Source organism: Apis cerana, linkage group LG4 (genome assembly GCF_029169275.1).
Source record: "Apis cerana isolate GH-2021 linkage group LG4, AcerK_1.0, whole genome shotgun sequence".
NCBI lineage: Eukaryota > Metazoa > Arthropoda > Insecta > Hymenoptera > Apidae > Apis > Apis cerana.
The window spans coordinates 7936972-7960644 of NC_083855.1; the positions used below are offsets into that span (position 1 = coordinate 7936972).

General features: G+C 32.6%; 2 protein-coding genes across 17 annotated transcripts in view; one reads left to right on the forward strand and one right to left on the reverse strand.

The window, feature by feature from the left end:
- LOC107995651 (diacylglycerol kinase theta) overlaps positions 1-20324 on the forward strand; it is a 26183-nt gene extending 5859 nt beyond the window's left edge. The window contains exons 2-18 of one of the 16 annotated variants that reach the window (XM_017053288.3): positions 696-775; positions 1305-1407; positions 1603-1823; positions 2400-2571; positions 6098-6241; positions 9908-10042; positions 10111-10245; positions 11015-11132; positions 11220-11407; positions 11506-11718; positions 11781-11915; positions 11994-12168; positions 12245-12564; positions 12643-12931; positions 13001-13160; positions 13262-13369; positions 14231-20324. In XM_017053288.3, coding sequence (XP_016908777.1) covers positions 696-775; positions 1305-1407; positions 1603-1823; positions 2400-2571; positions 6098-6241; positions 9908-10042; positions 10111-10245; positions 11015-11132; positions 11220-11407; positions 11506-11718; positions 11781-11915; positions 11994-12168; positions 12245-12564; positions 12643-12931; positions 13001-13160; positions 13262-13369; positions 14231-14341 — 2807 coding nt within the window. In that variant the 3' untranslated portion in view covers positions 14342-20324. The remainder of the gene's footprint in view (positions 1-695; positions 776-1304; positions 1408-1602; positions 1824-2399; positions 2572-6097; positions 6242-9907; positions 10043-10110; positions 10246-11014; positions 11133-11219; positions 11408-11505; positions 11719-11780; positions 11916-11993; positions 12169-12244; positions 12565-12642; positions 12932-13000; positions 13161-13261; positions 13370-14230) is intronic. The other 15 variants (XM_017053287.3, XM_028665656.2, XM_062073943.1 and 12 more) reach the window with 15 other exon arrangements.
- The window catches only part of LOC107995661 (cation-independent mannose-6-phosphate receptor), a 24887-nt gene continuing 21149 nt past the window's right edge, over positions 19936-23673 (reverse strand). Inside the window, exon 16 of the mRNA XM_017053309.3 lies at positions 19936-23299. Coding sequence (XP_016908798.1) covers positions 23210-23299 — 90 coding nt within the window. The 3' untranslated portion in view covers positions 19936-23209. The remainder of the gene's footprint in view (positions 23300-23673) is intronic.

Genomic DNA, 23673 nt, shown 5'->3' on the forward strand with positions numbered 1-23673 from the left:
ATAATTTCTATCCAAATCAATGAAATTATTTTATTTTGTACAATTAGATTTTTAATTGATGAGAAATTATTCTTTGCACTTTTACATAACAGCTAGAAATATCTTGTTTCCAACAGTACGTAATAAAACTATATTTGAAACAATACAGGCATACGTAGAGGTTATTGAATGGTATTTGTTCAAAATGTATCAAATGTATTGGCAGTCACCCAATGATTTAAATTCTAGTAAACTTTAATTATTTGTTTTACATTAGCCACTGTAAATTGGTGACGTTTATTTTGTCTATCCATTGTGCGTATTTTCGGTTTTCAAAATATCACCAAAATGTCACAGTTTCATTTCACTTCAATCTTCTCCTATTTTGACATTGTAATGTCCCCTGGCAATTTGATGAATACCTCTCTACAATTATAACAATAGCTTAAATTCAAAAAAAAAAAAAGAATTCAAAAAAGTTACAAGTTATAAACGAAACATTTGTCTAATGTTGACGAAAAACATTTTATCGATCCATTTGGAATTTTTTCCAAGAGAAGAGTTCTCCCTCTTTTCTTTATCCCAGATAAGAAAACTAAAAAAAAAAAAAAAAAAATAAGAGTAAAAGAAAATCGTGGCTCGTTCTTAACTTAACCTGCACACTATTAAATTACAAATCTCAATTTCTCCCTTGTTTTTTTTTTATTTCGTTGCAGTTTGCAACTTCGTGGTGCACGACCGCTGTCTCAAGGCCGTCGTCTCTCCCTGCTCCAGCATCGCGGCAAGCCTCATTAAGGTAAGAATACCCTCGGTTTCTGTTCTTACTCTCTTTCGTGTGACCAGAGACGAAGCGAATTCTTCCCTCCGCGACCTATATTTACACGCCGCTGAGAATACTCATGGTTGCACGGTATCATGGCTGCGTCCAAAGTTCTCCCGAGGATGAACTTCGTTCGAACATCACAGTTTCTGCATTAGCGACACGGCTACCGATATTTTAGACAGACTTTATTTTTAATGCCAACTCCCTCTTCCTCCTTCTTTTCTTCCGTAAAAAAAATAGTAGTTCGAATAAAAACAGTCGAGGTCGATCGTCGTTACTACTTGCGTTCTAGAATCACTCTACTTTACTTTTTTCTTTTAATTTCTTTTTTCCCCCGATAATTACTTTCCAAAGGAAAGGAAGGAAGAAAGTCGTGAAGGGGGGATATTTTCGTTCGCGCGGTTTCTTTTTCATCGAATATAATGCGTTTCTGTGTGACCGAAAAAGAGAGAGAGAGAAAAAAAAATGAGAAATGAAAGAGGTTTTGTTCTGTTGCACACAGAATCCAGTTGCACACTGCTGGTCCGAACAGGTACATCATAGAAGAAAATTCTGCAACGTCTGTCGTAAACGGCTCGATGATAATCTATCCATACATTGTGAAAGTAAGTTTCTTTTCTTATTCTTTATCGATAACGTAGTAATATTTTCTACTAGCATAGACGTGTCTTCCATCGTGTCTTCCGTTCTATAAATTCAACTACTGAAGGAGTAAATTTGCATTCTTTTTCCCTCGTATCGTATCGTATATCGTCGCCACGATTGTGATGATAAATTGATAAATTTTTATAATTTTTCAGTATGCGAATACTTCGCGCACACGGAGTGCCAGGATTTTGCCGTGGCAGATTGCAAGGAGAACGCCACGTATCTACCTGGGAAGGACTTGGCGCAGGTAAACCACACTCATCACTGGCGAGAAGGCAATCTTCCCAGCAGTTCGAAATGCGCTGTCTGCAAGAAAAATTGTTTTTCTGCCGAGTGCCTTTCCGGGTTTCGTTGCGAGTGGTGCGGCATGACGGTAAATGTTTCCCCTCCTCTTTTCTAAACTTTTGTATTTCTTTTTTTTTTTTTTTTGTCATTTCGAGCCTCCATCAATTTAAAAGTTTCAGACGGATCTTATATTTCTACGTAAATGAGAATAATGTATATGTGTGTGCGTATATTTCTTTTATTTCTGAAGTTGAAATTAACGTAGTTATTCCTCCTTTCGAAGCGGAGATGAAAAAGTTGAAATTGTTTGGAAATCGTTGAACGATGCTTAATTGTTTTAATTAAAAATAACATCGATTGTTCCGAAATCGAAGAAACTTGTTCGAAGTGCTCTCGTTAAAATAATGAGCGCAGAGCCTCTATATGAAGTACTCGTTTGTTCAAGGATGGGCAAATTATTTTTTGTGTATTAAAAAAAATATGCTTATCTTGTGTATCAGAGAGAAGAATAGAATCGATAAATAGAAGGATAAATAAATGCGCAAATTTTTATCATTGAAACGAAATGTTTTTTTAATGATTATTTTATTTTAAAAATCGATTATTTAATACATTGTATATTATAAATTTCAATGTATCTTACCTCATAAATTTTTGATTACAGTTGCACTCTTACTGTTATAAAAATATCCCGCAAGAATGCACCTTTGGGAACTTGGAACCAATCTACTTACCACCACATGCAGTCAGCATTCCACGTACGGAAGTTCCCATGGAGGCCATCATCGGTGTACAAGTACGTCGAAAAGAAGCCCTGGCGCGTGAGTATTCCTGCCGTAAGTGTCTATATTGTACAAAATATACGTTTCAAATATCGATTAGAGGATGTGTAACACGTGACCGGATAATAGACGGAAGTAGTGGAATGAAATTATGTTCACGTATACGTGTATTGTAAATATGTCTATATATACATACATATATATATATACACATATTATATCTTATCGATATTGTGCCGATCTATTCGAAATTTTATTATTAGACGATCGATCGTATATGTGTATAATGTAAAAACAAAAAAAGAAACGAAGAGTCGCAAGGGAAAAAATTAGTTGGGAACTTTAAAATAGCGAGAGAAGGATATCTTTTTGTGTGTATTTTCTTATAAAAAGTGAAAAAAAAAAAAAATAAGAAAACAAAATTATTATAAAACGAAGATACCTGATTCGATTTTATTTATTTATTTTTTAAAGTAAAAGATAGATCTTAGAAAATTCAAATCGTGAATATATCTCAATTTTAAATTGTCGTTACGTTCTATGGTATTGATGATATTAGTATATTACACTCAGATAACAAATAATGGCTCAATTAGAGTGTTACGAATTTCATGGTCGATCAATCTTCACGATACATCGAGCACACGTTTTATCGAGTTCCTATAAAATGTCATAGTGTCAATACTTGATGCACCATTTAAAGAAAAGAACACTGTCATGCAAAGATCACATTGTACTCATTGTTGGTACACAATAACGATGATACTCGTAGCAACGTTACATTTTAATCAGGATAATATATTTACGTCCAGATAGAATAGATTACACGTTTTTCCTGTTCAAAAATAGAAATTTCTTTGTTCACTGTCGTGTATTCTCTTTCCTATGTTTCTTTTAAACAGAAATAATTTACACGTACACGTGTCTCATATATAAGATTGTGTGTGTATCTATTTATATACATCTATTTTACAATATATATATATAATTTTAACTCGAAAAATATATTTATCAAAATTTTTACAAAATTTTTATTTAAAATTCTGTATGATATATAAATGTAATGAATGGTATAATTAATGATATGTAAATTTATAATTGTATATGATAATGTTTATTATCTTATAAAAACAAGAAGGGGAAGAATTATAGTAAATTAATATAAGATAATTTTCATTACTCGTATTTGACTTTTGACTATAAAATAATATCTATATATATTATATATCGTTGATTAGAAAAAAATCTTTTGCATGATACTTAGTATTCACTCATTGATATACGCGTGTATAAAAATATTTACTACTATCTGTACCACTCTCTGAATTTTATAATATATTATATACACATATACGTGTTTTCTTTCCTTCGAAGCATGCGATGTTCGATCTGTTGGATAGAACAACAATCCCCCATTCGTGTTTTTAACACTCGAACTTGTTTCTGTCACGGGTCTTCTATCTTGTGTTTCTTTCCTTCTTGTTTTCTCATTTTCTTTTTTTTTCTTTTTTTTTTACTCGAAAATCTTTTTTATAAGAAAATCCTGCTAGATTGTTATTTCGTATTGAAAATTATTGTTTTTCTTTTTTTTCTTTTTTTTGTTTTCTTTTCTCTCTTCTAAACGTAAACGTTATACGTGTCTTTTGTACAACTATTTACCACAGCTGTCTTCCAGTTTCTCGCACTCTCAGCCTCTCACGATAAATGATTCGCGAAATTTGAAATACCACGATTCGAAAGTTCGCGGAGGTTACTTAGAGCAAATATTTAGACGGGATTCGGTGTTTGTTGGTCGTTCCGTTTGTTACGCGCGAAAGAACGTGGAAACATCGGAGATTTCAAATTAGTCGAGCAAGTTTTAAAAAAATACAATTAACAATAGATAATGAATATTCGAATTCACTGAAATTGATAGAATATTTTTATTTTTTATTTATTTATTTTTTTGAAAATCCGTAAAAAATTTCTATCGACAATTCTTCAAGAAGATATTTTTATTCGAAAAAGATGTATAGAAATTATTAATTTTAGGAATAGGAGATTTATTTTATACATCAAAGTATATAAGAACGACACAAATTGTTGTTGATTTATCGATTGCCATAAACTGGAAATTAACAAGTGTCAAAATATTTATGAGAAGTACGCATCAAGTACAGTTTTATAAATTGTTCGTATTTTTACTTCGGATCAGTAAAAGAGATATATATATTATTTTGACGATAATGCATATTATTTATAAAAATTGTATAATGTAAGTATCAAAATATTGAGAACTTCATTTATACATTATATTACACATACCATGTTTAATAATCGTGATATATTTTTTTTATTATTACAAAAGAAAGTACAATTTTCGATATTGATTATATTCGAAACAAGTTTTGCGATCAAAGTAACTAGATATATTATATTAGAAACATTATAGCTTCTGTGGCTGTCGCTGTTATTAATCGCTATTCTCAATGTGCTTTCAATAGACGTAATGACATTTACGATTATTACATCGATTCACGTGGCTTTACAAATACAGTTACACCGATTGCTAATATCGTTGAACATTTAACATATGAAAATAAAGTTTTAGAAACGTTTCTTCTGATAATGTTCTTTAAGATTTAATGAACGAGGAAATATATATAAATGTGTAAATAAATAACGATATAGCTTCATCAGTGAAATTAGAATTAGATAGATAAGAATTTATCAATTACATATCGAACGCAGAGCTAAAAATTTATTTTATATATATATATATGATTTAATTTCTTTTTTTTTTATGCTTCTTTTAGAGAAATATTTGCAACGAGTATTGTGTGTATAAAATAGCAATAAAGTAGTAAATAATGGCGATTAAAATACAATTTATGGTGCTCTGTAACGCGCCACGCTGAGTGTTTGCGATTTAAATGTTGACATGCCAATTTCACGTTTGTCGATTATTTGATTAAAAGTCAAATCAAAAGGGGCATAACGAATTGATATATTTTTTTTATAACGAAACACTGATTCATAAATATATATTTATAACTATAGAATGCACATTTCGAATGAAATATATAGTAATTAAATATTTTTATATTCAACAAAGATTGCAATAGCGCTTTGCTATTGTTTAATCTAAAACAAATGAAAAATTTTTCCGTAAAAAAAGGTAAGAAAATTCCTTTCTAAAATTATTATAATTAAATTAATTTGATATTCCAACGATATTATTTACAATTTAAATCAATTGTGCAAAAGGATGCAAGTGTGTTGAGAATCACGTACAAAGAAAGTAGAAATTATTTAAAAAAAACAAGTTAATTACAATATTTCTGAAATTATATCAATTTGCATTAATGAAACTACATAATTTATATCAATATTAGTCGAGAAACGTTGAATATCAATTATGCACGATTAAATCGCAGTCACCAGGCAAAACCACTATCCATGTGTTTTTGTATCCAAGAGGTCGAAAGAGAAAAAAAAAAAAAAAGAAAAGAAAAGAAAAAAGAAATTGTATAGAGATCAGAGACTTGTGTAATGGTAACCGTATAAAAAAACTCGGTCTACCGTTTGCTTCTATTTGAAGATAACATCGGAGAGCAATTCGATTTCGCTGAGAGTGAACAAATTGGGGCTGCAGGCCGTCTAGCCGAAGCTTTGAGGCGCCTTTCACTAGTTTTGCCACGTAGCTGCCATGGAAAATGTCATGCTTCCCCTCCTTATGTTCGAGGTATCTAGAATATTATCCATCATCTGACATTCATCTGTGTGAGCATAATCGATGTTGAGATGTTAGCGCGAAGTCGGAAACCGGGCGAAAATCGAATTTGCCTTAGCGATTAACTGTTCTTTGTATACATTTCAGCTTAATTTTTCTCTTAATCGTATTTTTCTTCTCTTTCTACACTTCTTTTCGATAACTCTTTCTTTCTGTCTCTCTCTCTCTCTCTTTCTTTCTTTCTTTCTTTCTTTCTTTCTCTTTCCTCTATATCTCGCTTCTTAACTTTTTCTCTTTTCGCCTTCGCGTCTGTCTATTTATTTATTTTTCCGTTCTTTTTCCTGGACTCCTCGTTGGTCGAAAAAGAAAATAGAAAATAGAAAAGTTGTTGCGAAGTGTTTTCATTTTTAACTTTTTTTTACGTTCGCCTTTTCGGTACTAGCAGAAGATCGAGATGTGATTTTTGTTTCATTCATGGAGCTAAAAAGATGTTATTTCAGCTGAATAATCTGACATTCTACGAAAATAGTATGGAAAACGTAGAAGTTATATCGAATGTATATTTAAGCTATGTCTATGTTCAGATCTAGCGAAACTGGGATATATAAATGTGACGCAGAAAGATTGTGTTGAAGCATTTTTTTTTTCTTTTCTTTTTTTTTTCTTTTTCATCTTTTATTATTATTATTCGTTTTAAAACTAAAGCGAAATTGAAATATAATTTTACGGGTCAATCTCTTACGAAAGAATCTCTTTGAGTATAGTTTTAATATAAAATTTCTACGTCGATTTTAAATCTTCTTGATGAAAGGAAACTGAACGTTTAATATCATGTTATTTGACATTTTTGTTTTTTTTAAAAAAAAAAAAAAAAAAGGTAAATGTGCTCTTTACTTTAATTTCGACGCTTTGCATCTTAGGTTTGCATCTGACCTTTTTCCTCGTTAACGTGTCGATAGTTCGAGAATCGCTTTAAACCTTTAGTTCACGCGATCCGAATTTTTTCAAGGTCCGGTTGTATCAAGTTTAAATGATAAACAACGTCGCTCGTTTAATGATCGAAAGAGACTGCTCTCTCTTTCTCTCTCGACATAATATAATGCGTAAAAGTATGATTTATTGAAATTTATCTCGAATCTTTATTTTGATAGAACTTTCAATATCTTTTTCGAAATTTTTATTTGTAGTATTGCTTTTAATTTTCACACGATTTTTATAAAACTTTCGCGTGCCAATTTTTATCAATGCAGTACCGAAGAGGTTAACAACATGGTTTTTACTTTACGATATATATATTTTTTTATAATGCTGCTTTTTTTAAAACCTTGTTTAAAGTACTAATTCGAGGCACTGCAAAAAAAATGCGCTTGCTTTTACTGTATGAACTTGTTATGTTTAAAATGACGTAAGAACATTCCCTTATAAATCATACCAAACTATAATGAATTATTTATACATATAGTAAACATTATTAGATATCATGTGTTTCAATTCGTTCGTCTTACGTCATTATAAAAAGAAAAAATTTATTTCATAAGTATTGTAAATTGGGATGACGCCATAGATGAATGTTTTTTCAATATTTAAAAGAATAGTAATAGTCAATTACTGTAATATCTCTATAATCCATTTAATCTTGCAAAAAATAAAATCTTCAAAATTTTTATTTCATCGTTTTTTTTTTCTCCCTCAAGATTTTTTCATGGACAACATTATTTATTTATACTATTAATCAATATTTTAAAGTGAATAAATCTTCGTGTTTATCTTTAAAAAAAAAAATCTCTTTTCTCTGGCGTGCAAATATTAATAAAAACATGTTGTTTGACTAAAATGTTGATTTTTTAAGGAATATACATATATTAGAACATATTCAATGGATAGATTAGAAATTTGCTCGTCAGAATACCGAATGGAGAATAAGCTGACTAAAAATATTCGAGCACGATTTATCATTATGGATACAACTCTGTCAACTTTAATTCCATTTTACGGATCAATACAGAGTAAAATTAAACAACTCAAAATTAACCCCACCCTTCTAAGACATAATTTTCACTCAGCTTATTAATCAATACTATCTACTATCCTACCTACCTCTACCGGAACAATAACTTGTAAAAATAAAGGAAAATAACGATAAAACCAACAAAATGTGCTTTACAAAGTTTAAAAAAGGAATTTCTTTAAAATTAATCCTCCCTTGATAAGTATTTCAATAAACGTTTTAAAAACGTTTTAATAGAAATACTATCTTCGATACATAAGATCCCGTGTCGATCGATTTACATTTCAGCGGGAGGAACAGGAACGCAATTCTTTTATAAGAATTAAAGAGAAAAATCGCACCTCATGTTGATCGTCTCTCTCTCTCTCTCTCTATGAATGTTTGTTATTTCGTTATAACATTTTACGTTTATAGCATGTGTGTATGTGTTGCTTCTCGGTGCATGTACTGTCACACTCAGGCCGCTGGATGCTATGATGAGTTACCGTGACGCTTGTCACACCACAATGCGGTGAAAATGAAGTTGCAAGAATGCTACTGTGAAAATAAATCTTCCTATCATGTGTGTTCTGCAAACCCATCGCGCCCGATGGTAAGAGGTGTCACTTTATTATACTTCGAATTTTTTAAGCGAAAGAAAATTATTTAAGTACGAACATTACGTAACGTTGTAGCGCAGTATATGTAACACCTCGTAGTCCTTTTTATCACTATCTTCCTTCTCTTACGACCTTACGACATATATCATGTACGGTATGTACGATCTCATTGGTAGTATTATCTCACCGAACGGTATATCTCGTAGAAGCGTCTGAAATATTTAGTGCATAATAATATAACTTTAGTAATACGATTAATCTTCTAATTTAAATATTAATTGTGTAATAAATACGTGGATAAATATCTCGATTTCTTTATTTTGCTATCTAATTAACATTGATCAATATTTGGAAAATATTTTAGAAGAAGTTTGAAGAATTTTTATTTAAAATATTCGAAGAATTATTTAATTACTTTACTGACAAATATACGATAATAATTATAATACACGTTTCGAAGGAAAATTATATGCACCAAAGTTTCAGAATATCTCACATTGTTAATCTTAACCGATATTACATAATCCAAAAACCACTATGTGTCGATATCAAATTGATTTAGTTCCGTATACTAGCGCTTCAATAATACCAGTATATTACCCTAGTATATATCACATCCGGTGCGAATCGATCCGATCCGGATGACACGTTTGATCCACTCATCATATCTCCGTACTTACGAATCCCCTGAACGTAAAAAAAACAACTTTGAACCAACCAACCCCAACTTGTGAAAGTGTCATAGCCATTCTCTATAGATGCTTTCCTACCATTATTACACCATTAATGTTATCTGAGTAATGATTGCCAAGCAAGTATCATAATATATATACATATATACATACATATATCTTGCATCTTTTTTCTTCCTTTTTTTTTTAATGGTAGTAAGAAACAATACGATGCATTTATCTTACACCTTGTATATCTACATACGTATATATTAAGCAACACGCTGTACACGATGGCTATTACACACACATACACACATATATATATATATATATATAATTCCCTCGGGCGAAGATCGATCCTGAGAACTACAAGAACGATTCACGGTTTGTTTTCCAGCACGAAGCATATCGGAAGAGTTCAGCAGCGGGGATGCAAGGTATCGTGACAATGGCGAACCAGGACCGGGTAGCGCGCACGGTCGTGATCCGCGTTCACCGAAGGAGAAAGAAGATAAAGAAAGAGGTGACGAAGGTATTTCAATATATTTCGTGCGGCTGACTATCCATGCTCGATCTGTTCATCGATCTCGTTTTCCGCAGAGATGATCAAGGTGTACGACGGCAACAATTCCCTGAGAAGACGGATATTTCGCGTGATCACGGTGCCCCGGCAAGCCACCACTGAACAGGTCCTGACGTCGGCGCTTCGCGCGTTTCACATCACGAAAGATCCTAGTACGTGTGATTCGTTGCATTGAATTTTAGAAATGCAGGTTAATAAGGAGTATTCGTTTCCCCAACAAAGATCTTGGTATCTTGGTGAATTTGGATTTGGAGTTTTGTAATCATTGTTCTTTTCTTTTCTTTTTATTGTTATTTAGATTTGGGTGATTGGGTGAATAAACGAGCAAGGCAAGGATTGAAACGCTAAGGAAGGCTTATCTTTTTAGAAATAAATTTGCACGCATACGTATAGCATTTCGTCAATAGCATTTACGTGAACTCAATCTGTCGGATGTATCTATACGCCCACAGTAACAAAACAGTTGACCATTATATTTTACTCCTACGTAAAGATCAAACTGACAACTGCATACTGAATAGTTTTGTATCAATGGAATTGTTCTTCGTTTCATGCTACGTGTCTCTCTCTCTCTCACTATGCGAACTCAATTAAAGCAAGATGGAATTCCATTAATTTTAAACTGTGAACAGTAGTTAGAAATACATATATATATATATATATTTTGCTTTTTTTAATTAAACGCGTTTGAATACATTTGATCTATAATTGTTGAACAAACGGTTAAAAATACATTCGAAGTAAATAAATTTGAATTTTATGCTGTTCGAATCGTAATATTACGATCCACGCAGAAAGATCATATAATTAATATTCGATTTTGAAATTGTTGTTTGAAATTTAACTTTGGTATCAATATCTTTCCATTGTTTGCGAAAATTTTATCGTTTAAATTGTATTAAAATTTATTTGTCAATTCAGGCAACTTTTACCTCACCGACGTGTACGCCACGGATGAAACCGAATTATGCGATCCAAATCCGGTTCTGAACTTGAATCGAAAAGAGGGCAAACGTCCGGCTGTCTTCTTGCGGTTCAAGTAAGTTCCAATCCAAACTTTTAATAACGTTTATCGATATAATCAGAACAGAGATCGGGGAAGGAAATTTTGATTTCGCAATTGCAGGGATAGCGAAAGCGGAGAGGTACGCGTCTATCCGGGCAAATTACAGGTGTCAGAGTCGTTCTGTATAGTACCTGTCACAGAGGCGACAACGATCGCGGATTTGATCGAGGAAGCGCTTCAAAAGTTCGGTTTGCAAAATTTTAAATCGGAAGATTACAGATGCAGCGAGATTCTTCTGGATCATGGTGGTAAATTCCTTTTTAATTCCCTCACAATTCGAGTAGGAACATACTTCCTCCTCTATATTACAACGATATAGTAAAAAATAAATATCGAATTTCCCCAGTCACCGAAAGGGTTTTGTGCCGCGACGAGAAGCCGTGGGAAATCGTGAAGCAGCTCGGCAAAGATTCGATCAGGCAAATGGAATTGATGCGATTTTACCTTCAGCTTAAACAGGATCCCCATGGACCCAATTTAGCTTTGTTCGTGGGAAATTTGCCACCAAATCTCTCCGAAAGGAGTTACGAAAACATGTTGACCGAATTCTTAGGCAAAGGTGATTATAATAAAAATCACAGAAAATCGATTGGCAATGGAATAACTGGTGAATATTTGCAGAAAACAAATTCTCATCTATCGGTCCAATATACTACGAGTACGGCTCGATGGTGATCATTTACGAGGACTCGAACAAGGCTGTTACAGCGTTGTACACGTTAAGGGAATCAAAATACGAGGACAAACATCTTTTAGGTACATTAAACAACAATCCTCCGATTATTTCACTTGACGAGATGTCACATGCCATTTCCATATTTCTTGATTGTACAGTTATGCTGTTGCCAAGTATCGAGCCGAGCATGGTGCCTCCAGGTGTGCAACCTTTACTCGTCTTCGTGAACGTGAAATCTGGCGGTTGCCAAGGGCTTCAATTGATCTCCAGCTTTCGGAAACTTTTGAATCCGTATCAGGTGTTCGATCTCGACAATGGAGGCCCACTTCCTGGGTGTGTAAAAAATTATAACATACGTATTTCGTCATGCTCGATTCATGTGATACATGTATACAACGTTACATTACAGTCTCTACGTTTTCCGTCACATAAAGGACTATAAAATCTTGGTTTGCGGTGGCGACGGGACAATAGGATGGGTGTTGCAGTGTTTGGATAACGTGGGCCAGGATAGCGAGTGTTCCTCGCCTGCTTGCGCCATTGTTCCCCTCGGCACGGGAAACGATCTTGCCCGTGTCCTGTGCTGGGGTTCCGGTTACACAGGCGACGAAGATCCCCTCAACTTGCTTCGAGACGTGATCGACGCGGAGAAGTCCATGTTGGACAGGTGGACAGTGGTGTGCCACACGGAGGAGAAAGAGGACAAGCAATCGTCCACTAACGCGGGAGGTACGTTGGTTAATGATCGATGACGAGTTTTAATTGAATGACGAAGGATTGATTTGCAACTGTAATAAATGTCAACAGGAGCGGGTGCACCTAGCGAAGACAATACGCAAATATTGGTGATGAACAATTACTTCGGTATTGGTCTCGATGCCGATCTTTGTTTAGACTTTCACAACGCCAGAGAAGAAAATCCGAACAAATTTAAAAGCAGATTGCGTAACAAAGGGGTGTATGTGACCATGGGTTTACGAAAAATGGTGAAACGGAAACCGTGCAAAGATTTGCACAAAGAAATACGACTGGAAGTGGACGGGAGACTCGTCGAATTACCTCAAGTCGAAGGAATAATTATTCTAAACATTTTAAGGTAGTTAGTACGATATTAAATCGTAGTTGCGAATTTCTTGATTCGAATTTTGTTTTTTCGATAATTTAGTTGGGGTTCTGGGGCAAATCCCTGGGGACCAGATGTCAAGGAAGACCACTTTCAAACACCGAATCACGGGGATGGGATGTTGGAGGTGGTCGGAGTCACGGGTGTTATGCATCTCGGACAAATTCAATCTGGTCTCCGTACAGCGATGAGGATAGCACAGGTAAGTTTCTGTTCGTCTATTTCATCTTGAAATTATAGAATTTAATAATAATAAATAATGTAAATTAAAAAATATACACATATTGTCAAATATTTCCATAGGGTGGACATATAAAAATTCATTTGTACTCCGACATACCAGTACAAGTAGACGGAGAACCATGGATCCAGAGTCCGGGGGATATCGTAGTTTTGAAGTCGGCACTGACGGTAATCTTCTCACAGATATTCAAAATAGCCCCATAATTCTATCGAAATGGACGAACAGAGTGGATTTAATTGAAAAAAAAAAAAAAGGGTTTCCATTTTCTTACACGATTCTTTTCGTAAAAAGTATGTTTTCAAACATATTTTGCTTTTACCGATTCACACAGACATATAAATAAAATATATATCTTTCAATTTAGAGAATACAATTCATACATTTCTATTTTTTATGATTTGACATTTAGAAACACCTACACGAGAAATAATAATCACTTTTTATCGTGAATATAAAACTATAAATTATTTGTTCACTCTTCAAATATACATATATATTACAAAGCCATAACATTTCCTCAAAGTTCAAATCTATCTTGTTCCACTTATCTCAACATTTTTTTAACATTTCAAATTGTTATAAATTAAAAGATTACTCGATATAATTAAAATTACGTGTCAAGTAATCGTCGAGTCTTGCAAAATTGAAAAAGAAATAAAGGAATGTGAATTTATTTGAACGAATTACTACTACGAAAGATCATACTCTTCGATATTATTAGATTTTTTACCAGCTTTCCACGATATTGACTATACTATCTATTTAAAAAAAAAAAAAATAAAGGAATCCACTCTGTTGAATTTCGCATAGTACGATGAGGTTACCTATCTCTTTGTCGTCGCACGTTGATTTCCCGCAGGACTTCTTGCATCTTTACTTGCACTATTTGCTAGATCTAACTTGCCATGAGCGCTCTACGCAGACACCGTAAGAGCGTGATCCAACCGCTGGTGTCCGATCGGCGCATGCATCCCCCTCCCTTAATCGCACACAAAACTAATGTCTCCTTGTTCCTTTGTTCGCTCCAGGCAACCATGTTGAAGAAAAATAAGATCAAGCGTCGGAATACCGAACCTTCGATTCCACCCGCTAATGGGGTGGGGGGCAAGAGCACGGACGAGTGTAGCAACAAAAGCTAGAAGCCGCAGTTTCCGCGCTCCTATAAAAAAAAAAAAAAATGAAAAAAATCGATCGAATCAGACACGAAATTGCATTCGATTCCCGCCTAGGCTCCACCTCGTATCGTGATATTCGTTACGGTACAGGGGAGTTTCGGTGCGATCGATACGAGAGAGAACGCATACACACACATACGCGCACATACATACATACTTACACGTACACGTACATGTACTCCCCCCTGTGTAGTAAAATTCCATTCGATGTTTCCGCCGCATGTAGCTCTCTGTGCCAATATTGTCGATGTATATGAATGATCGATAAATTTTTGGACAACAATCAAGGCTTTCTGGTTTCGAGGAAGATCCGGTTCTTCCAAGGTCTTCGAGTCTCGACGAAGACACATTTGCGAGATGTTAATACGATTGTAAGATTATTTGAATGTTTAATTTTGGATTATATTCGATAAAGTGCTAACCCTAAGCTTATCGTTTTCCAGTTTCCTTTTTTGAATAATTTAATATTTTTAATGATTTTCTTTGTTTTTTCCCCTCCAAAAAAGTTGAAAAAGTTTTACATAATTTTTTTAAACACGTTTTAAACGCATGCTAAATATTAATATCGTTTTTACGATCGAGATGATAATTTTTAAGAAAGATTTATTTTAAAAATATTGAAGCAAAGATTTGATATTAAATTAAATTTTAAATTTTTGTCCGAGAATTTATCATGTTATGATCATGTCTAAATGCTCAGCGCAATTCAAGCTTGTCGTAAAAACAGTGTTGTGAAAAATTGAAGGTTCGAGAAATTTTTGTCAATATTTTGCAAATATTGTATAATAAGCAGTGACAATCATTCTGTATTTTGAAACAAAATGAAAAGAAAATATAAATATACATATTCTGATAATTTTATAAAACCTACGTTTTCACAACACTAAATGGTTCAATTATTATGCCTATTTTCTCAAATGGTGTTTTCCAGCTTCGGAGATTAATTCTCGAAGGATCTTATTTCTTAATATTCGAGATAATTAAATAATCTTCAAAAGATTTTCAAATTTTTATTTTTGTTGTATTTAACGAATTTTGAAATTGTCACTACTAAAATTCATATAAATTCTATTTCATGATTTCAAAAGTCCAATATCCAGAGAATAGCATCGATCCTTTGAGAGTTAATCGATCCTTCGTTTCATTCTTGTCGTGGAAAATCTATTTATCTGAATTTCGTTTGTGGAAATTTAGAATAGATCATAAGAAATTGTTTATATTTTTGAAAATATTGTTTATCAGTAAACGATCAACTTTCGATTATCTATTGCATTAAATCGCGTATTGGCGGTTTGAAAATGATTAACTTCGTTTTAATTATTGAATGAAAATTATACTATGTCAAAAAAAAATTGTAGATACGAAGGTTATTTTCATCCCTCTATGGATCCAGATAAATAGAATTCTATCGTATTCGCTAGAAGTGTGCAGAAACGATGAGCTCGGAAAAATTCGTGCAGGATCGGACTCGTGTTCTCGTACTAGTTTCAGGATCCGATTCGACGCACATTCGTCACCGAGAACTGGACATCGGGTCAGTTCGGCAATACTCGGACGCGATCGATTTGGAACACGATTTGTCATCTCATTTAAAACCCTTTAACTTCGAGAACTTTTTCCAATGATTCCAAGCAATATCGTTTGATCATTTTAAATTTAAAGTTCTTGTTTCTGCATACTTCTAATATTCGATCAATGCAATTTATTTATTTTTCTCTCTCTCTGTGTTATCCTTGGCGAGTGTTCTGGCTGTGTTAACCGATCCGCGTGTCGTTTCACTTTGGTCACTTGGCATTGACATTGCAATCTGTATTTGCTCCTTTGTGCGCGCTCCTTGTGATCCTGTCCCTTCTTAGGCCACGATGCTGAAGAAGACCAAGGGTAAAATGAAACGGCGTAACACAGAGTCCAGCATGCAGCTGGCGCTTCAGGCAGCAGCCTCGAACGATCCGGAGCCTGAACTCTTCTGAGTGTCCGAATATAGAGTCCCGTGCAAGCGGATGGATGTCACGACACGAGTATTATCACGTATTTGCACGCATAAGTGGCACGGTTGTAGCACGACACGCAACAAACGAAATCGGCCTCGAAATTCGTCTGTCTGACCACGGTCACGCGCTGTACGAACTTATTATTTCTAGTAAGCACAAAGAACAGGAAAAAAAAGAAAAAACAAAGGGGCGAGAAAGAGAAGGATCATACACACGAATAATATACCATAACTGTACACTGATATACACACACAAGTGAGTACAATTCTCTTTGATGAATTAAAAAAAAAAAAAACGCAAGCGGGAGCTCCTTTAGGAAATAATAAAGAAGAAAAGTGCGAACCTGACGATTTTACTTACCACACACGAAGCTCTCTCCGTGACCGCTAAAGAATCCAGGAATGGAGGAAAGAAAAAAAGAAAGAAAAAGAAAAAAAAAGGACAACCAGGACATACGCTCGTCTATGTGGACACATCATTATAAAGTCAAGTAATCTTTAATGTCCTTTTTCCGAGTTGCTAGGATGAAAACAACTAGATCTCATTTTTAAATGTTAATAATCATTAATTGTAGCATTGTACGTAGCTTTGATCGATATTTTTTTAGTAAAACGATAAAACAAAAGAGAGAGGAGAGTTAAGAGAGAAGAACGAACGAATGCATGAACGAGAGAGAGAGAGAGAGAGAGATTTTATGTATGTTGCGTATGTAAGGGAAAAAGAAAGAAAGAGAGGGAGAGAAAGAGAAAAATGAAGCGAATCAGAAAGAGTGAAAGGAGTGTTATACATGATAGGATAATTAAAAATCACGTTACCAAGAACAGCAGCAGTATTGAAACAACTTTCTCCCCCGTTTAATTCGCTTGACAGCCATATTTGCGCATTTACGTTGTATAGTTCGTTATTTAGTCTCGGAAATGCGATCGAAAGAAGTGAAAAAACGTAATTGTACATGACATTTCGTATTGGTATTTTACTAATTTACAGTAAGTATCATGATACGAATCCCGTAATCACGAATATCGAATACATACAAGATCAGTTGTTATCTATTAATATAATATATATATATTAAAAAAAAATATAAATATATATATATATATATATAAAATATTTATGATTATAAATATTAATATATTTACAAAAGAGTAATGTATTAGTATTACAGTTTTAAGTTGTGATAACTGTTGTGCGTCTGACTGCTGGGCAGTCTGGAATTTATAAGAAAAAAAAAAAAAAAACAAACAAAAAGAAACAAATACCAGTGGCAGTCAGTTATTTCATATTATAGAATAAACGAGATAATAAAATAAAATCGAAAAGAGGGAGAAGAGAGAGTAGAAAGAGGGATGAATGATGAACGAGGAGGATGGAAAAGAGAGCGTGGAAAGCAAAAGAAAATTAATCCGGAATAAAGAAAAATAAAAGAAAAAATAGTTAAATGTGACGCGTTTCCGGTAGGGTTTAAATTGGCGGTTGAACGTTTTGCCAACTCGTCTCGATGACGATCTCACACGATCTTGAATCCCACTTGATGGGATTCGTGCTTGCAACAAATTATTTCATAAAAATATCACGAAAAATTCGTCGGCAAAATGAAAGAGAAGGAAGGTCGGTGGCGACTTGGCAACGTTCTCACTTCGAGGCTCTGGCAAAAATGTTCTCTGTCCAATCGAAAGAATCAATTTTACCGGAGCCACAGGGGTAGGCAAACACTACATTCCACTGAAACGTGGTTGCGATAAGCAAAGATGGACACACATGTACATTTCTAAACTATGCCAAAAAAAAAAAAGAAACTTCTAACGTGCTAACACTTTCAACGCTGTTTGGACACCTCTCGATATGCAGGGTTGATTCTCTGGTGGCGAAGAAGAAGAAGAAGAGGAAGAGGAAGAAGAAAAAAAAAAGGAAAACGCGAGGCACATATATAGGATCGGGAAGACCGTCTATAGGAATCGTCGGTGATTTTCGGCAACGATTCGTATACACGAAGAGAGAAAGTGATTTTTGAAGAGCGGCTGATTCGTTCGGGAACGAAGTGATCGCACGCATCGTTCCGATTAATACGTACGTCGTGGATCGTGTTCATATTGGACCCTTAGTTGGCATCAATTCGATTAAGAGACAATTCCGGTGCCAAACAGTTGTACATAATACTGTAAATGTAGGAGTAAAAATGGTAACAATAAGAAAAAAAAGACAAAAAAAAAAAAAAGAAAAAAACAAGATAAACAAAACAAACAAATCGTTATTCTGAGCGTCGGAGAAAGAATAGAAACCAGGTGCTGTTTGTTACATGCCGGACATTCTAGATGAACGATCGTCCCTGTTTAGGAGTTATACCGATTTTTTGGGGGAAACGAAACAGGAAAAAGAAAGGGGGAAACAAAGAAAAAAAAAATAGAAAGAAAAGAGGAGAATAAAAAAACGTGTCGCGTGCGTTCCGATCGACCGAAATTCGACGATGCGTTTCGCGCGCGAACCGTCGTAAAAAAAAAATGTATGGAAACGTGTCAAATAGGAGTAGAAGATGTGCGCGAGGGTCTTTTAATTTTTGCGTTTTACGAGACGAGACGCTTGTAGAAATACGCTCCTACATCTCTTAGCTACTTTGTAGAATCTTTCCTTCCTCCTCCTTCTCCTCCTCCTCCTCCCCCTCCCCCTCCCTCTCCCCCCGAGTGTCTTCTCAAACGAGGTATCCGATCGCGCGGGAAAAAAGAAAAAAAAAAAAAGAAACATTTCGCCAGAGCAGAAGCAAAATTTTCCCTTCAACGGGAGACCGGCCATTTCCCGGATGATTGGATCTTGGCCTCCCGTTTCGAACGAAATGGATCCCAACAACCTGCCAACGATACATGGGCTCAGTCGTTCGTGCTCGGCATCCGGCGCGCGAGCACGAACGACGTATCGGCGGCAGATTGGAATCGCGATTACATTTGTTGATCTGACCAAAAAAAAAAAGGAAAAAAAAAAAAATAAAGCTCTAGTGTATTCGCCGTTGCTATAAACCAAAAAAAAAAAAAAAGAAAAAAAAGAGGATAGAGGAACCACACATTAAGCTATGAACAATCTACGTATAATGAATGTATGTGCTATGGAAAACAAAAAAAAAAAAATGCTAGCTGTTACGACTGAATTCGTTTTCCTGTCCTTTCGACACACGTGTACACTTATACAGATACATACACACGAAACACGTATACATAAGAGGAGCGCACATACACACACACACACACACACGTACACATACACGCATATATGGAATCAATATGGAAGTATATCTGTGCGATCTATTTTTTTGTCAACTATCAGAATTCGATGCGAATTGAGAAAACGATATACACAGATAACATACATGTACACGTATACAAACAGACGAATACAATACCTTCCTCCGTTTACATTGTATTTGTAGAATATAGATTTTGCCGAAGACGCGGTTCCGTAAATTATTTTCCATCGATTTCGAACGAAAGAGCGAGAGCGTATTGTAATCACACCGGGGATCGGATGATGACACGTTTTTAGGAATGATTATTATTTTCATTACGAGTATATAATGTGTTTCGTTTTCTTTTTTTTTTTTTTTTTTTTTCTTCTTCTTCCCCATGTTCCAAATCGTACACACGCCTGTATTACCGTTGTAAGCTCGAAAGGACACATGTTGTGTGTGATCGAATAATAGAGATCCGTTGTGTAACATACATTGTACATACATTGTCGATGTATCACGCGCACGCTGGTGTGGTATACCGAAAAAAAAAAAAAAAAACGAGAATTGTTACCGAGTTTACGATCCTTATGTTTCTTTCCTGATTGTATTGTTTCAGACGTGCTCGACTTGCACGCGTTAATTTATATCCGCGAGGTGGGCGAGGTTTTTGGTTTCAATCTTGTCTTGGCGTGTATATTACGGAAAGAGTGGAATATTACATAAATTAATGTACACATTACTTGTCGACTTTTTTTGATTGTGACTTTTTTACAAATTCCATCTCATTGTTCTCCGTTTTTCTGTAAGACGATTTTCTGCGTGAACGCGCCACCCTCTCCCCCTATCCTTTGTTCCATTTTTATATTTGTTCAATTGTGTAATTGATAATACAAGATGCGGTGTAAACTGCGGTGGTAACTGAAGGAAAACAATTTCTTGTTCGAAGTAGATTGAAAGTATGGAAACCGTTTATTTTAAAATTGAAAAGAATATTTAGATAGGATAATTCTGGGAAATATGAACCTTTTACTTTAATATTTTAAAAGTGTTGAATATCGAATTTCCTTGTTAGTTTGAATAGTTGATTGATTATCTTATCTATTATCTACTATTATTACATTATTCTATCTTTATAAATAGCAATAGAAAGAAAAATTACATTATATATGATTTGAAAATCACCATTTTAAAATAGAATTATAATTAAAATTTATTTTATATAGAGTGACATAAAAGTATTTTTAAACAAAATCGATAATTCTTATAGCCATGCAAAAAATGATTATTTATATTGTAAATGGAAATGTTTTTTATTAAATTTTTTATAAAAATATGAAAATCGCACGGTTCAGTTACAATTGTATAGTTATTCTATAATAGGAAAATTTATTATCATATCTCATACTTTCGATTTACCTTCGTACGAAGAGTAATCTTTAAGTAGCACCGACTACGTTGTTCTTTATAATATATTTGACACAGATCTCTTGACCTTTAAATTTGATAAACACGTGTAAATGATAATTATTAATATTTATTTTTAATGTTCGATTCCGTATGAAAGAAAAAAAAATTGTAAATTACAAACGACACAGTTTCACGTGAAAAAATCATTATTTCTATGAATATTTCACGATTGTCAATTAACGAGAAGATTACAATAGTTATAATGAAAAAAAAAAAAAAAAAAGACAAAAAGGACGGAAACACTGTATAACAGTTTATGACTTTATAATTCCTGTCTGTCAATTATAAATCATAATAATAATATAATAGTGGTAATAATAAAAGTCGGTGTTAATTGAATACGTACTATTATATTAATGAAAAATTAATGTTTTATCAAAATATAGATTGCAATTTATGTTGCTTCCAATATATTATTACGATTTACAGAAGGTATGTGTCAAACACAACAATACATCTTTGATTTATGCATACAGGATTTTTTTGAAATCTAGGTATCAAAGAGAATCGAAGAATAAGCAAATCGAATCAATGCAGCACGATATTTAGAAGCTATAAGGTAAGTTTTCGTAGAAAAATTATCTATGCGTCAACTGAAAAGTATTGAGAAAAATCACGGACAAAATAATTATCGAGGAAAATACCAAGATAAAATGCCGTGGACGTTATTACCTATTCAATTATTATAATAAATGTATATACATATATGTATAAAAATGAAGAAAAAAATTTTTGGAACGATTAATTCATTAAATTATTAAAATAATTTATTCTTCTTAAATTAAAAAGATAATATAGCATAATTTGAAATAATAAAAATTCAATGTTTTAAATAATAATATCTATTTTATATTAGGGAAAAAGGATTAAAACAATAATTTTTTGACACATCATTAATTTATTTAATATATAGATTAAATATCCCTCTATAATTATATATTTTTGTATTAATACATCTAAATAATGCATAGTTTAAATCAATTCACCAATTAACATATTACATATTTGCTTATTACATCTAGATTTTCGCAAAAATATATTTATCAAATATTTGTTTGAATGATAAATTACAAAAAAGTATTTTTGCTAATATTATCGATTACAATACAAATATCACATAAATCACAAGCAAAATATTGCTTTTAACAAGAAATCGCGATATTAGAATTATTTCGATTATTTAAAATTTTATTAAATGTATATAATATAACATTGGGTTATATTAAATATAATAATCTAAATTCGTCGTTAGGAATTAATTTCTTTGGTCACTTTTAGAAATTTTTTCTTTGAAAGTTAAACACTTTTAAACAATGACTTGGCACTATAAATATACAATGTTCTTTGTTTTTTAATTTTTTTAACACAAAAATATATTGGAATGTTTTTTATTATAACAAAATATATTAATTTTATTAGAGAATCGTCAAAATAGATTTTATGTATTAAGTTTCGTATTTTAATAAGATATAAGTAATATTAAAGAAAATTACTTTCTATTTGCATAAAAGTTATCCGTAATTAAAAACATAACTATATGTCAAAATAATGATAAATAAAAATATTCCATGAAATTTTTATCATAAAAGAAAAAAAAAATATTAAATTTTTCAAATAAACGAATGTATTACAAATATATTTTTATATTCTTTTAATTGCTAATTTTAATATTTTTAAATCATTCAATTTAAATTATTCAAATTTATCAAATATTATAATTGTTTTTGAAAACAATATTCGTATTACATAAAGAAATAAATCGTTTGTATTTATAAATAGAAATAAAATATATAGTTAATTTTTACATAAGTAACATAAGCTCTAATTTGTTTCTTTTTTTCACAAAAATCAAAATTATTAACGATAAAATAATGAAATCTTTAAAATCATTATATATTATTTTTAAGAATGTAAAATTATTCTAAATAAATAGAAAATAACATAGCCTCATATAATAAAATTGATATGAAGTTTGATTTTACTTGCATAATCATTAATCGCATAAAGCACAAAAGTTATCATTTTTTTATGATATCTCTATGAATAAAGCAGAAAAATATATTTGCAAAATTTTCAGTATTTGACAAACAAATAAAAATATTATTCGTATATTTTGAACTTAGATAAAATAGATATATAAAAGACAACAACAAATGACTATGCATTCAAAAGATCATCATCGCTATCAGTTTGACACTGCGTGGCATCAACATCGAGCAGAAGACGAGCTTCTTCCGTAGTATCAACCTAAAATACATAATAATTATTAATTTTAATTTTATAATTCAATTAAAATTTTTTAACGATAATAATTATTGATAACATTTGAATAATAATGATTGAGTAGATTTTATAAATAAAAATTATTCTAAATAACATATAAGTATTTTTCAAGCAATAGTGTACTCTAATAATATAATACATATGTTCGAACATTTAAGTTTTTTAAACAATTTTCCTCATACAATAATTATGTAAATTAGAAGTGTATCAAATACATGAATATGAAAAGGAAAAATTTGAAATACTAAGAAATATATCAAGGATATAGATATATCAAGGATATAAATAATAAATTTTTTAAGAAAATAAATTATTAAGAAATAATTAAATTTCTGAAC